Source organism: Indicator indicator, chromosome 3 (genome assembly GCF_027791375.1).
Source record: "Indicator indicator isolate 239-I01 chromosome 3, UM_Iind_1.1, whole genome shotgun sequence".
In the NCBI taxonomy this organism is placed as follows: Eukaryota; Metazoa; Chordata; class Aves; order Piciformes; family Indicatoridae; genus Indicator; species Indicator indicator.
The window spans coordinates 11190039-11205357 of record NC_072012.1 but is presented as its reverse complement, the minus strand read 5'-3'; the positions used below and the strand labels follow the sequence as shown (position 1 = coordinate 11205357).

The following is a 15319-nucleotide window of genomic DNA, read 5'->3' as shown; positions in this document are numbered from 1 at the left end:
CTTGGTAATCACGCTGTGAAGCGTTGTAAGGAACAAAGGGGTGACAGCTTTGAGCACAGCCAACAGGTTGTTCCTCTCATTTGACTGGTGGTGACAGGGTGAGGACAGCAATCCCACCCTACCCATCCTTGAGGAGCCATAACTGGTGTGAAAAGGGTTGTGAGTGCCTGTCACCTGCTTGGCCAGTATTGGAGAGGGGCAGAGGGTGGACATGGACACCAGAGAGTGGTTCTCTGTAAATGTGTTGTACAGCTTCCAGTGCCAAGTACCATTAAATTCTTGACTGCCTCTTGCCTGCCTCATTTGAATCCCTGCCTGGGAGGGACAATGTGTTTGTGCTGTGGGTGCATGGCAGATAAATGTCAGCCTGGGCTTCTGACCACACAGCTCACCTTTCACCACTCCAGCTTGGAGCTGTAGCTCACAGGAGAAATCATGGAATTGGTTGGTTGGAAAAGACCTTAAAGGTCATCAAGTCCAACCATTCTCTAACTCTGCCAAATCCTGGTGTCCCTCAACACCACATCTGGCCCATTTCTGGCCCATATCTTCTTCGTGCCACAGTGGCCAGGCAGGGCACGAGCTGGCAGTTAGAGCTCCATGTGCGGTGTGGGGCCCGGCAGCCACCGTGCTGGGTGAGCTGTAAAACGGGTCCCAGCTGCCTGAGTCACTCCAGGGCTTGCATCACTCCCCTCCCTTTGTGGGGGAAAAGAAGTGGCAGTGGTCCTTCCCTTTCTGGAGACACAAAACCTCCTTCCCCCAGAAGAAAAACCACCCCCCACTGCTGGAAAGCTCTCCCATTCTATTCCTCTCCTAGATGAACCTTCAGAAGCAGCAGGCAGAGCCTATGTGGTAAACTCCCTTCTGCTGGGGCAGCTTGTGAGGGGGTGAGGAGCACCCATGTAGCTACACCATGAAGAAACCATCAGATCTCCACAACCCTCTCAAAAAGCTGTGGCCTGACTGTGGGGGAGGGGGGTGTCTGGGCTTGGCTGCAGCTCCTGGGGGGAGCAGTTCTGGTTCCACACCATCTCACAAGGGAAGGTTTCAGGTTTGCAGGGACAGAGTTTACAGCGAAGCTGTGACTGGTGAAGCTGAGTTTTGATATGGAGGAGGCTCAACCCTCCCAAGCAGGGAGAAATTGAGAAAAAAAAAAAACCTTTTGCCAAAAAAAAAAAAAAAAAACAACATTTATGAGCTGATGGGGCTCAGGGAAACCCTGCAGAGAGCCTCCCACACATCAGACCAAGGCTGAAGCTCCCTCTGGTTGCCTGCAGCTGACAGCAAATTAGCCAAGAACTTAATTTTCACCACCCCCGAACTCCTAGCAGTTCCTATCCCTGCTCTGGACCTCACAGAGGAATGTGCAGCCCTCCTCCTCCTCCTCAGCCCTGGCTTTGCTAGACTAAACAATCCAGGCTTCCCTGGTTTCCTCCTGTGCTGAGCTCTACAGGGCCTTGGCCAGTCCTCTGGCCTGTCCTGCTGAGCCAAGACCACCCAGCCCATCTAGGGGGAGACCCAGGGACAAACAGGTGAAATACCCAAGGGCAGAGGGGGGCACCTGGGCCAGCACCCTGCTCCTGAGTCCCTGTATCCTCAAGGCCATGGTGATGTGTCCCTGAGCCCCAGCATCCCTGTGGCTATGGTGCCATCCCCATTGTGGCCAGGGCAAAGGAAAGTGTCCACACTCAACAGATGTGTGGGCACCTCCACCTTCAGTACACAGCTCGCCAGCCTCGTATTTACCTCTGGGGATCCACCCAGCTCAGGTGCTACGTGCAGAGAAGAGCCAACACCATCAGGTTTACAGGTGAGACTTTCCTGGAGCGGAGGTCAGAGCAGGGCATCTCCCTGGCACTTCAATCCCAGCCGCCCTCCTCTGACATGGTGGCATCTGGCAGGTCCAAAAGTGGGACGAGAATCCCTTTGTTTGGGCTGGAAAAGCCCAGCTTTAGGACTTACCCTGAAGTTCAGCCTCAGCTTTGGAAAACTCCATTAAAACAATGCCTAAAACCAAACACAAGTCACCAAAGGCCAGACTTTACAGTAGGCAGCTGCCAACCCTTGGAGACCCCTGCAGCCCAAGCTCAACCTCTCTGAACCTCTTCCTGATGGAACTGATGCCAGGATGTGTGGAGGTTCCTCCCCATCCCAAGGAACACCCAGGAGACCAAATGACCTCAGGACGTCTGGGCCAGCGCGGGGGCCCGGCGGAGGTTTCCCTGTCAGAGCTGTTTCCCTCTCTGCCTCCAACCTTCTCTTTTTTCCACCATGTCATCAGCCTCCCCCCGCCTCGTCTGCAGTGCAAACCCAGACGTCGCACATCTGCGCACATCTGGCCCTCAGTTATGAGCTGCACAGGCTGGGGATAATCCAAACAGAGGCTTTTAACCAGCAGCTCTGGGGTTTCTCTGGCAGTTCTCTGGCTGCTGCGTGGTCAGAGTGCTCAAAGCCAGATGCTGAGGTTGAGCAGGGACCGGTACTGGGACCAGTTCTCTTTAATGTCTTTATCAATGGTCTGGATGAGGATATTGAGGGCACCCTCAGTAAGTCTGCAGCAGACACCAGGTGGGTGGCAGTGTGAATTTGCTGCAGGTTAGGGAGGCTCTACAAAGGGCCCTGGCCAGGCTGGTTCAATGGGGATGAGGTTCAACAAGGGCAAGTGCTGGGTCCTGCACTTGGGTAACAACAACCCTACAGATGCTCCAGGCTTGAAGAAGCATGACATGGAAAAGGACCTAGGGAGGGGTTGGTCAACAGTTGCTGGAGATGAGCCAGCATGTGCCCAGGTGGCCAAAAAGGCCACCACCATCCTGGTTTGGATCAGCAAAAGCGTGGTCAGCAGGACAAGGGCAGGGACTGTGTTCTTGAACTGGTGAGGCCACACCTCAAATTCTGGATTCAGTTTCAGGCCACTCACCACAAGAAGGACGTTGAGGTGCTGGAGCATGTCCAGAGAAGATCAAGGAAGCTGCTGAAGGGTCTGGAGATCAAGTCTTGTGAGGAGTGTCTGAGCAGTTACAAAGCCATGTAGATGTGGTGCTGGGCTAACGTTCAGACTTGGTGATCTTGACAGTCTCTTCCAGCCACAATGATTCTGTGATGCCACCTGGAAAACACCATGTGAGGCTTTAGCATTGGCCTCTTGCTCCCTCTTTTTTTTTTTTTTTTTTGAGCCATTGAACCCTCCAGCTCTGGCTGGAAAGATCCTGGGAAAACTGGCTGCCAAAATAGCCATCAGATCACAGTATCACAGTACATTAGAGGTTGGAAGGGACCTCATCATCAAGTCCAACCCCCCTGCCCAAGCAGGATTACTTAGAGTAGTCTGCACAGGAATGCATCCAGGTGGGTTTTGAAAGTCTCCAGAGAAGGAGACTCCACAACCTCTCTGGGCAGCCTGTCCCAGTGTTCCACCACTCTCACTGTAAAGAAGCTTTTCCTCATGTTGAGGTGAAACCTTCTATGTTCAAGCTTGGAGGCTGCGTGCTCCTGCCACCCACCATGGTGGCCTCACCCCTTTCCCACCCTATCCCATGGCCCATCTCTGATGCCATAAATAGGACTCAGACATTAACCAGGATTTTATGGGCCCATAGGAAGTTTCATGAGGTTAATTCACCTGCCATGCTAATGAGGGCATAGTTAAGCTCCATCTAAATCAAGGTCTGACTTGACCTTCTCCCAGGGACTGCTGCAGCTGTGGAAGGAGTTGGTTGGTGATGGGGAGGACATGGATGCTGGTGTTGGGTGCTGGTCATGGAAAGGCAAAAAAGAGGTGATAGGTGCTGGTGATGGGGAGGTCATGGGTGCAGACCATGGATGGATGGTTGGTAAGGTGGATGGATGGACACACCAGATGGAGGGGTGGGTGCATGGATGGAGAGCTGGGTAGATGGAGAGGAATGGGCAGAAGGCAGTGAGAATGGATGGATGGACACTTGGACATAGAACTAGCCCTCATTATCTCTGTTTCTAAGCCCTCCTGTATTCCCTCTTGTAAGAGATGAGTAAAACTGAAAGCAGGCCATTACAACATGGTGCTGGTCAGGGGAGCTGATGGGGAGGTCATGAGTGCTGATAATGCTACTGGTCATAGACACTCATGATGGGGAGATGATGAGGTGACAGGTGCTGGAGCTGGGGAGGTGATGGGTGCTGAGAATGGTGCTAGTCATGGTTAGGTGACAGGTGCTGGAGCTGGGGAGGTGATGGGTGCTGAGAATGGTGCTAGTCATGGTTAGGTGACAGGTGCTGGGGAGGTGATGGGTGCTGGCAATGGAAAAGCAATGGGGAAACCAAACCTTCAGCAGCTTTCAGAGACACCCAGGATGGAGCAACCCTTTTGTCCTTGACAAAGTGACCTAGGATCTCCTCCCCCAGCCCACCTTCACTTTGGAGCTCAAGCAACTCCCCCCATAGCTTGAACCAACGCCTGAATCCTCCTGGGTTTGCTGCCACACACTTATCTGTTGGTGTTTGCTTCTCCTGACTGGGTTCAAGCCAGCTCCTCCTCCCCTTGGCTCCTTCCTCGGCTGCCCGTGGGCTCTTTCAGGGCGATTTTGACTCCATCTCCTTAAACCTGGAGCAGAACAGCAAGCATGGGCAATGAGACAATTAAGGAGCAGCTCATTGCACAAGAGGAGCTTCTAGGACCTCCCCTTCCCGAAACAGAGTGGTGCCAGCATCTCACCAGACAGGTTCCTGCCCCCTCCCTGCAACTGCTGCCATCTACAAGCCCACAGTGTTCTCCACATCAGGTTTTCCTGGAGACAGCCATCCCCTCCCACACTTTGTTTCACCTTGGGGCCTCATCTTCACTGTGAGGGTCAGAGCACTGGAACAGGCTGCCCAAGGAGGTTGTGGAGTCTCCTCTGTGAGACTTTCAAGACCCATCTGGATGTGTTCCTGTGTGACCTGTGCTAGACTCTATGGTCCTGCTCTGGCAGGGGTGGTTGGACTCGATGATCTTTGAAGGTCCCTTCCTACCCCTAACATCCTATGATCTTCCATGTTGTTCTTCAGCTGTCCCATGGGTTGGCTTCTGTTTTGTGGGCTTCCATCCAAATACTGCCTCTGTAATTCCTGACTGGGCTAAACTGGGGTAAACTGGTGCCATTTTGCTGTAGCTGAGAAAAATCAACCTATCTTCTGCTGTGGAGCTTGGTCATCTGGGGACATTAGCTGATGAAGGTCACTTGTGGGCACAGAGGGGTGAGTGGTTGATGGATGGATGGTGATGTAAAGGCATGGATGGGTAAAGAGATATAAGGACAGATGGTTGAAGGAAGGGAAGGATAGTAAGGTGGTTAGGTGGATGGATGGACACAGATGATTAGGGGGCTGGGTGGATAGATTGGCAGTTGGGTAGAGGCATGCATGGAGAGATGAGCAGGTTAATGGATCGAGTGATGGGCAGAAGGCAGTGAGACCAGATGGATGGACAGAGGGTTGGACAGAGACATAGCCCACATCATCTTCTGTTTCTGGACCCTCCTGTAGTTCCTGTTGTAAGAGATGAGTAAAACCGAAAGCAAGCCATTACAACAGGGTTAACCCTCACTCATCCCCAGGGTCAGTCCCTGACTAACCAGGGCAGGACCCATGACACAGCCACCTGATGAGCACCACCACATCAGGTGCCCCAGGGCCCTTGGGGCCGCTCCCGGGAAGGCCGGAAAAGGTCTCAGGGCTGATTCAGATCTCCACCAGCTCCAAGCAGCCAGGACCTGCCTGGACCTGCACCAGAGAGCCCTCCCTCAGCAGCTTTGACACATTGCCAGCATCAACGTGGTGGGGCTGGGGAGACTTGGGAGGGGGACACCCCTATCAACCTCTTCATGCAGGGCTGGAGACCTATGCACAACTCCATCTCCCCCCCCACACCTCTCCCCCTCCCAGAACTGCCTTGAAGGAGCCAAAATTGGTGTCTATCATCCCCACCTTCTATCAGCACCCCTGCCCAAAACCACTGCTCTGATGCAAACCACAGCTCAAGTTGAGGCATTCTCAACTTGAGAAAGTTCCATAGAAACAGGAGGAAGAATTATTTCACTGTGAGGGTGACAGAACACTGGAACAGGCTGCCCAGGGGGGTTGTGGAGTCTCCCTCTCTGGAGATATTCAAGACCCACCTGGATGAGTTCCTGTGTGACCTGGTATAGGCGATCCTGCTCTGGCAGGAGGGGTTGGACTGGATGATCTGTCGAGGTCCCTTCCAGCCCCTAACACTCTGTGATTCTGTGAAAACTTTTAATTAGGAGATGTCCCCACGAAATGCCACCAGCAGAGCAAGCTGGGACAGCAGCCAAGGCGGCCCAAGGAGGGGCGGAGGTGACCCTTCTTCTACAGCACCCCGAAAACTCCCCCCCTCCCCTGGGACCCAGCCGAACCCTTTCAGCTGACCCTAATGGCTCAACCGCTCCCTCATGCCTCAGGTCCTTCCTCCTCCTCCTCCTCCTGCGGGGCGAGGCAGGTGGGAGGGAGGAGGTCCGGGCGGCGCCTCCCCGCCGGCGGTGCGGCGTGCCGGGACCCAGCCGCGTGCGAGCAGGCAGCGCCATGGCCGAGCGCCTGTCGGAGGAGCAGATCGCGGAGTTCAAGGAGGCTTTTTCCCTCTTCGACCGCGACGGGGACGGCTGCATCACCACCAAGGAGCTGGGCACCGTCATGCGCTCCCTGGGGCAGAATCCCACCGAGGCGGAGCTGCAGGGCATGGTGGGGGAGCTGGACGCCGACGGCAGCGGCACCGTCGACTTCCCTGAGTTCCTCTCGTTGATGGCGAGGAAGATGAGGGCCACGGACAGCGAGGAGGAGATCCGCGAGGCCTTCCGCGTCTTCGACAAGGACGGCAACGGCTACATCAGCGCGGCCGAGCTGCGGCACGTCATGACCAACCTGGGCGAGAAACTGACGGACGAGGAGGTGGATGAGATGATCAAGGAGGCCGACTGCAACAACGACGGCCAGGTCAACTACGAGGAGTTTGTGAGGATGATGACGGAGAAGTGACCCCCACCACCACCCCATCGCCACCACCCACTCCCAACACCGTCTCACAGGTAACTCGGAGGGATGCGGTTTTGTGCCCAACCAAGTGGCCACGGCAAAATCCCAGGCCGTGGAGTCCACCCCGCCCACTGCAGTGGCCACCCCCAGACCTTGCATGGCTCCCATTCATTATGGCCACCTCCTGCCCTACAGCTCTTGCTGGTGGTTGGAAGAAATCCATGTTTGTGGTTCTTTTCTTAAATTGTTCCTTAATTTCTTCCTAGGGAGCAGCGATCCCAGTGGTCCCCCAGCCCCCTCCATCCTCTACCACCTTCTCTCCACCATCCCAGGCTGGAAAATCCTCTTTAATCCCAGCCAAAGTGTCACCAGTCAGCATCTACATCAGCTGTGGGCATCCCACCTGAGAGGATGGGGCTCTGGGGTTGCAGACAAACGTGGGGTGTCCCACCACAAGATGAATCTCTCCTGTTTGTAGAGGTTTCAGTGGCCACCACATGTGCCCCTGGCACCATGCCAAGTCCAATAAAGAAATGTCCCCCATGTCCTAGTGGCTTCCAGTTCTTCCTTTGGCTTCTCTTTGGGATCCTTGCTAAAACAAACAAACAGAAAACCCAAACCACCACCACCGCCACCTCCCCCCAGATCACCGACATTGGTGCACCTCACCCAGGGTCAAGCCCCACATCACTCCCACCCTCTTCCTTCCCATTCTTCTTCCCTACAAACTGGAAAAATGTCCCTTGTGGCTGCTGGGCATCAACCCCAAGGGTGATGGCCTTGGCCTCCCCAGATCTTCATCTCTTTTGGGGTCTGCCATCTGCACCTTCAAGGTGTTGGAGGCCCTTTTCTTAACCCCCACAAGCTAAGGGGATAGTTGGCAGCTGGATCTCACCCTGATCCCTGTCCCAAAGATAAGCAGGGCAGGAGTCACCTTTCCTGGCCACAATCCACTCTGTTGTGCTCCCTGTGACTCAGTTTCCCCACAAAGAAGGTGAAACCCAACTGCGGGAGCCCTCCACCTCAGGCTGGGCTGATTCCCTGTGAGGCAGGGGGTTGAAGGAACATTAATTATGATGGATCACAATAATGGTCAGTCCCTAACGAGCCAACAGGAAGGCTCATCTCTGTTTCATGGGCAACATCACAGCTTCAGTGATGTTCAAGTCACCACAAGGGGACTTCACCCCCCCCCCACACACACACCCCCTCCAGCTCATCCTTGGGGCTTGAATCTTTGGCAACCCCAATTGTTTTCCCAATGCTGGGAAAACCAGGCAGGTGTCTGCATGCCAGGGCTGAGCACGCCCACGCTGGCTCCACCCCAGGCATGGCCTTCAGCCCATCACCTTCACCACATGCTGTCCTCTTGCTTACACACCCAACCCACCTACAGCTCTGCAGGGGATGAGAGCAGGGCCAAAGAAAGTTCCCAAATCCAGCAAAATTAGGACAAGGACAAGGGGTCACACCAGGCCATTGTCCCCAAAGTGGCCAAATTTAGACCTTCCCAAAACGGTGATTATTTGTTGAAGCCACATTTTGGCCCAGACCCCCTCTCTGTGTTTTTAGGTTTGACCTTTTCTTCTTCTATTCTGGGATTGTTTAATTGCTGAAGTAGTTTTTTTTCCATGCCACTTAATCCTGAACTGGTTTCTCTTAACGATGGTCTTCAACAGAAGGTTGGGTGCCAGCCAGGAGCACTGAACCTGCAGGTCCAGCAGCAATGAAACTGGCCCAAAGAATATTTAGTTGTGATTTGCACCAGAGATGTTTGCCCACTTTCCATCAGGAAGAAGTTCTGTACTATGAGGGTGGTGGAACACTGGAACAGATTGCTCAGAGAGATGGTGGAGGCCCCATCCCTGGAGACACTCAAGGTCAGGCTAGATGGGGCTTTGAGGGAGCTAATGTAGTTGAGGATGGACGAGGTGACCTCTAGAGGTCCCTTCCAACCCAAACCATTCTATGATTCTCCCCCAGGCATCCCTGGAGACACTCAAGGTCAGGCTAGATGGGGCTTTGAGGGAGCTAATGTAGTTGAGGATGGACGAGGTGACCTCTAGAGGTCCCTTCCAACCCAAACCATTCTATGATTCTCCCCCAGTTCGATGCTTAGGAGCATGGCATCTGGTGGAAGATGTCCCTCCTGACTGCAGGGGGGTTGGACTTGATGACCTCTAGAGGTCCCTTCCAACCCAAACCATTCTATGATTCTATGGCAGGAGATGTTCAAAGACTCATAGGATAAGGTTGGAAAAGACATCCAAGGTCATCAAGTCCAACCATTGACCCAGCACTGCCACGTTTCCCCCAGTGTCACTCTGGATGAACCCACAGCTGGACCCCCTCAATATCACCCACTGAGGTGGGACCTGAGATGCTTCTCCTCCAGGGCTGCTGAATCAGCCACAAATTCTCCCCACTTCCATTATGTTAGCAAACTGCTACATTTTTGACAGCTCAACAACTGGGCTTCAAAAACTACTGAATTAAATGTTGGGGGAACAAAACCAAGACCCCTAAGAAGCACCAAGGACTAAGCCATCTCAAAAGGTGATGAAAAGAAGGGAAGGATTTTTCCCTTGTTTCCTCATTTTTCTCCCCATTTTCCCCAGTTTTCCCTTCTTTTCCTTATTTTTCTCCCCATTTTTGTAGTTTTCCCCCATTTCCCCAGTTTCCACAATTTTTCCTATTTTCCCATATCCCACCCCCACGTTCCTCATTTCCCCATTTCCCTCACTTTTTCTCGTTTTCCCCATTTCCTTCTGTTTCTGATTTCCACCATCTTTTGCCTCCTTTTCCTCCCCATTTTCTAATTTTTCCCCTGCTTTCCTTTTTTTTTCCCAATTTTCCCATTTCCCCCTCATTTTTCCAATTTCTCCCATTTTGTTGCCCAATTCCTCTCATTTTCCCTACATTTCCCCTGTTTTCCTTATTTTCCCATTTTCACCATTTCCCCCTATTGTATTTTCTAATTTTCCCTCAATTTTTCCCCTGATTTTTCCTATTTCTCCACCATTTTTGTCCCCATTTCAACCCCTCCCTAGTCCCCTCCTTTCAGCTCCCAGCTGGGCCAAAATCACCTTACCCTCTTGGCTGGACTTGCTGGGACACCTGGTGATGAGGCTTGGGGGGGTCGTTGGGCTTCCCCCAGCAAGGAAAGGCTCCAGCCCCAAAAGACTTCACTGAATCCTGATGGATCTGCACCGAAGCCACCTCTGCTGTCCCAGAGAACTGGGCCAGGGGAGGGGACAAGTGGGACACAGAGGGGGAACAAGTGGAAGAAAGGGAGAAGCCAAGTGGGGTGGGAGATAGGAATGAGTAGGAAGAGAGAGGATAAATGGTGCCAGGAGACCCACAGGACCAGGAGAGGGAAACAAATGAGACCAGCAGTTGGGAAAAAATGTGATCAGGAGACAGGACCAGTGGGATCAGGAGTTGTGGGCAAGAAGAACCAGGAGAGGGGAAAAACGTGACCAGGAAATGGAACAAGGGGAAACAGGAGACAGGGAACACTGGAACCAGGAGATGGAGACAAGCTGGACCAGGGGAAGGCACCAGTGGGACCTGAGGACAAGAATAAGAGGTATCAGGAGACTCCTGACTGGTCTTTGGACTGGAGATAAATGGGAGCAGAAGTCAAGTGGGACAACAAGAGGGGATCAGAACAACCAGAAGATGGGGACAAGTGTGACCAGGAGAAGGGGAGCAGGGCAGGGGTCTCCACACCAGCTAGTTTGGTGAGACATGAAATGAGCCCCAACTGCAAAGAGGGGGACACCTCCTCAGACCCCATAGCTCTTCCTCTGAGCTCCCAAGGCTCAAGGTATAGCCCCAAGAGATTTTGTGAAGATGTGTTGAGGCTCCTCATGGGGACAATGAGAACCTCCAGCTGCCATCACATTTCACAGGGCTCCTCTCTCCAGCATCCAGGGTGGGCAGATGTGGCTCCAGCCCGGATTAAATCAGACGAGATCTTTGCAGGCACCAGGACGTTTTCCTGGATGGGATCCTGAGTCCCTTAGGAGCCAGATGAGGACCTTCAGCAGCCGTAGAGTAGCCAAGGTGTTACCCATCAGCCTTCATATGACATAGTCTACTTCAGGGAACCACGAGTTTGGGCCCTCTCAGCCCTGCAGGGGTTAACTGCAGGAGCTGCAATCGGAGCTGCTGCTTTTTCCATCCCTGCAGTGCTGGAGCCTTCACAGGAAATTAATAGCTCCATGACCTCAGCCACCACGCACGCGGCCGGCTCCGCGGCATGCCGGCAGCACCACGTAACCACGGCCCAGCAGGGGCTGGGGTCTTCTCCTCCATTGAACCACACCCCCCCATAAACCAGCCACAGGAGATCAGGAGGTCTTCTCTCTTCATGTAACCACAGCACACTGCATCCTACCTGAAGGAGATTGGGGGTCGTCTCCTCCATTTAACCACAGCCCACTAGTGCCCAGCTGGAGGAGATTTGAGGTCGTCTTCTCCATGTAACCACACCCCACCATAAACCAGCCAGAGGAGATCAGGAGGCCTTCTCTTTTCATGTAACCACAGCATACTGCATCCTAACTGAAGAAGATTTGAGGTTTTCTCCTCCACGTAACCACAGCCCACCATAAACCATTCAGAGGATATCTGAGGGTCTTCTCTCTTCATGTAACCACAGCACACTGCACCCCAGCTGGAGGAGATTTGGGGTCTTCTCCTCCATTTAACCACAGCCCACTAGAGCCCAGCTGAAGGAGATCTGGAGGTCTTCTCCTCCATGTAACCACCCCTGACTGTAAACCAGTCAGAGGAGATTTGGGGTCTTCTCCTTCACATAACCACAACCCACCATATTGCAACCAGAGGAAGTTTAGGAGTCTTCTGTACATCACTACAGCCCAACATAGCCCAGCTGGAGGAGATTTGAGGTTTTCTCCTCCATGTAACCACATCCCACCATAAACCAGCCAGAGGAGATTTTGGGGTCTTCTCTCTCTGTCAGGACAAGTGGTAGAATGGTCTCATAGCTCCATAATTCACCCCTGGAGATAAACAACCAACAACCCCCTCTCCTATCTCCACTGCTCTAGAGCCCAGCACCTTCTTGCTCTTTATAAGCTTAGGAAAATCCACCTAATTTCCCCCTTTGGTCTATTCTAACCCCAAATCAACCTTTGCAAGATGAGGTGATGACAAAAAAAAAAAAAAAAAAAAAAAAGACTCCAGGCAAAGCCCTAAAGAAGAAACACCTGGTCTCCAGCCCCTCCATTCCTTCTTTTTAATCCCATTTTCATCCCATCCATGGAAACACCACCAGCCCCATGCTCCCCTCCCCCCCCCCAGCCAAGCTGATTTTGCAGAGTTTCCCTTAAATCCTGTTTTTTTCCTCCTTAAAATGCACACCCCCCCTGAGCTGAGATCAGAAGGAATTTAATTAATGCCAGAGCTTGGGAATGCAAAACAAAAGCTTTTGGTGATGGGAATTGAAGCCTGGAGGTGGGAATTGGGTCACCTGGAAGTAGGAATTGAGTTGTCTGGAGGTAGGAATTGGGTTGCCTGGAGGCGATTTGTTGTTGTTCCTTCTTTATCCAGGATAAAGTGGGGAGGGAAACAAAGGAGAAATTGAGCGGATTTGAGAGGTTTTCTCGCATTAAAAAGCATCTTGGCTCGGTGGGATCCACAATAACGTTGCCACCACCCACGGAAAACTGCCCCGGCATGTTTCATGGAGCAGATCTTCCACAGCTTTTCCAGGGGTTGTCTTTTCTCCTGCAAACTCGTGGCCGGTGCAGCCCCAGCCGGTTAAACACTCCCCGCTCCCCAGGGAGCCTGCCTGGCTCATAGCAGGGGGGAGCAGCACCGCCCAGCGGCACCACAGTGGGAAGAAGCTCCCGGCAGCGCCAGCTGCCACAGAAACTCTGGGTTTGGAGGCTCCTCACTCTCCCATCATAAATCAATGTTGATCCCCCCCCCCCCCAAAACACACCCATCCCCAAAGAGACAGAAGCTCTCCCCACCCCACCCGGCTCCTCTGCTCCATGAGAAGAACCTGGTGAGCAGGTAGGCTGGAGAGCAGGGAATCCTGGGGTCAGAGGAGGGACCCCTAAAGGGCATCTCGTCCCACCCCAGTGAAGTCAGCAGGGACATGTATGACGTGTTTGCTCAGGGCCTCAAACAACCTGACCTGGAATAGCTCCAGGGAGGGAGCATCTACCACCTCTCTGGGCAACCTGGGACACCACCCTCAGTGTAAAGAATTTCTTCCTTCTCTGCAGTCTGAATCTCTTTTAATTTAAGATATCAGCCCTTGTCCTGTCACAACAGGCCCTGCTTTCTTATTAGTGCTGCTCAGTACTGAAAGGTCTCAACAAGTCTCCACAGAACCTTCTCTTCTCCAGGCTGAACAACCCCAGTTCCCTCAGCAGCTCCTGTTCTCCAGAACCTTCACCAGCTTTGTTGCCCTTTGGTGCCCCCCAGCACCACATCTCTGCAGCTTTTAAATGCCTCCAGTGATGGGGATTCAACCACCTCCCTGCGCAGCCTGTTCCAGGCGTTGACAACCCTTTTGGTGAAGAAGTTCCTTCTCATGTCCAACCTAAACCTGCCCTGGTGCAACCTGAGACCATTTTTTCTTGTCCTATCATGTGTTCCTCAGGAGAAGAAACCAAGCCCTACCTTTCAGGGAGTTGCAGAGAGCCAGAAGGTCTCCCCTCAGCCTCATTTTCTCCAGGCTGTGAACAACCCCAGTTCCCTCAGTTGCTCCTCATACAACCTGTTCTCCAGACCTTTCACCATCTTCATTGCCTTTCTCTGGCCCTGCTCCAGCACCTCAGTGTCCTTTCTTGAAGTAAGAAACAGAGTTAGGCACAGAAGAAACCTTTCAGAGTTGGTTTTGATCCCAAAGAACACTCCAGCACATCCACATGTGCCCAAATCTCACCTCCACAGCATGCTAGGAACCATTCCAAACCAGGCAATCAGAGGTATCAATACCAACAGAGTATGTTGGTTCCATAGTGAGGCCAGAGTTCCAGAGTTCCACAGTGAGGCCAACCCTCTCTGAGCCTGCTGTCTCAGCACCTAAACCCAGAGAAGCTTCAAGGTATCCCAGTTAGAGGGCACCTACCACACCACAAGCTGCATCTACACTGGTGGGAGGAAAGGTGAGTTAGTCTGGGAGTATTTTTTGGCAGGACACTTGGTTCCTGGTGGCATGCAGGGAGGAGAGCCTGCAGTTCTGTAACAGCAGAGGGAAATGGGAAGGTGCCTTGTAGAAGCAGTGAAGGTTTCCAGAGGTCCCAAGAAATCAGTAGGGTTTTCCAGTCAGTAGAGAATCTCCCAACTCAGTTTACACTGGCTCCTGCTCAACCTGCTGGGAAGAAGCTCCACGGAGGACTGGGAGTGCTGGTGGGCAGCATGGTCACCATGAGCTGGAAATGTGCTCTTGTGTCCAAGAAGGCAAACGGTCTCCAGGGCTGTGTTAAGAACGGTGCAGGTCCAGCAATGTTCTCCTCAGTTATGCTCTGCTCTAGGGAAGCCACAGCTGGAGTATTGTGTCCAGGTCTGGGTTTCCCACTCCAAGAGAGACAGGGAACTACTGGAGAGAGTCCAGTGGAGGGCCATGAAGATGCTGAGGGGCCTGGAACATCTCTGTGAGGAGAGCCCTGGGGCTGTTGAGCCTGGAAAAGAGCAGCCTGAGAGGGGATCTGAGCAATGCTCAGCAAGAGCTAAAGGGGGGGGCAAGAGAATGGGGTCAGACTCTTGTCAGTGATGCCCAGCAACAGGACAATGGACACAAACTGGAACCCAGGAGATTCCATCCGAACAGGAGGAGAAACTTCTTGGCTGTGAGGATACTGGAGCCCTGGAGCAGGCTGCCCAGACAGGTTGTGGAGTCTCCTTGTCTGGAGAGCTTCCAACCCCACCTGGCCATTGTGATGCTGGGTACCTGCTGTGGGTGCCCCTGCTTTAGCAGGGAGTTTGGATTGGATGATCTCCAGAGGTCCCTTCCAACCCTCCACTATGCTGGGATGCTCTGATTCTCTGACAGGCACCATCTTCTTGCAAGTGCCTGCAAGATCACTTGTTACCCTGAAGGAAGGAGGGAAGTGATGAAGAGGGTGATGAAAGCTCAGGTACTACTCAAGGTCTTCAGTGCTTGTAGTTCTATTTTAAATCAAGAGGTAGGACCAACACTTCATGCTCCTGCTTGCTCTCAATGTGATGCAACCACTTCATTACTCATCTCCAGGTGCCACACTGAAGTCTTTGTTTGCTGCTGCTAAGGTTAGGGCAGTTCTTAGGGTTTCCTCTCCTATGCAAAGTC

At 52.9% G+C, this 15319-nt stretch overlaps 1 protein-coding gene across 1 annotated transcript; it reads left to right on the top strand.

Annotated features, from left to right (window-relative positions):
• Positions 1–1201: 1201 nt before the first annotated feature.
• LOC128981011 (calmodulin, striated muscle) lies at positions 1202–7008 on the top strand. The gene is made up of 2 exons (XM_054399644.1): positions 1202–1221; positions 6555–7008. The coding sequence occupies exons 1-2, from the start codon at positions 1202–1204 to the stop codon at positions 7006–7008; spliced, it is 474 nt and encodes a 157-aa protein (XP_054255619.1).
• Positions 7009–15319: the final 8311 nt, after the last annotated feature.

Excerpts from the sequence above, each read along its gene's own strand:
- LOC128981011 (XM_054399644.1), top strand. The coding sequence starts at position 1,202 with ATGGGGCTCAGGGAAACCCT. Across the intron at positions 1,222-6,554 it reads ATGGGGCTCAGGGAAACCCT|CGCCATGGCCGAGCGCCTGT; the intron begins GCAGAGAGCCTC and ends GCGAGCAGGCAG.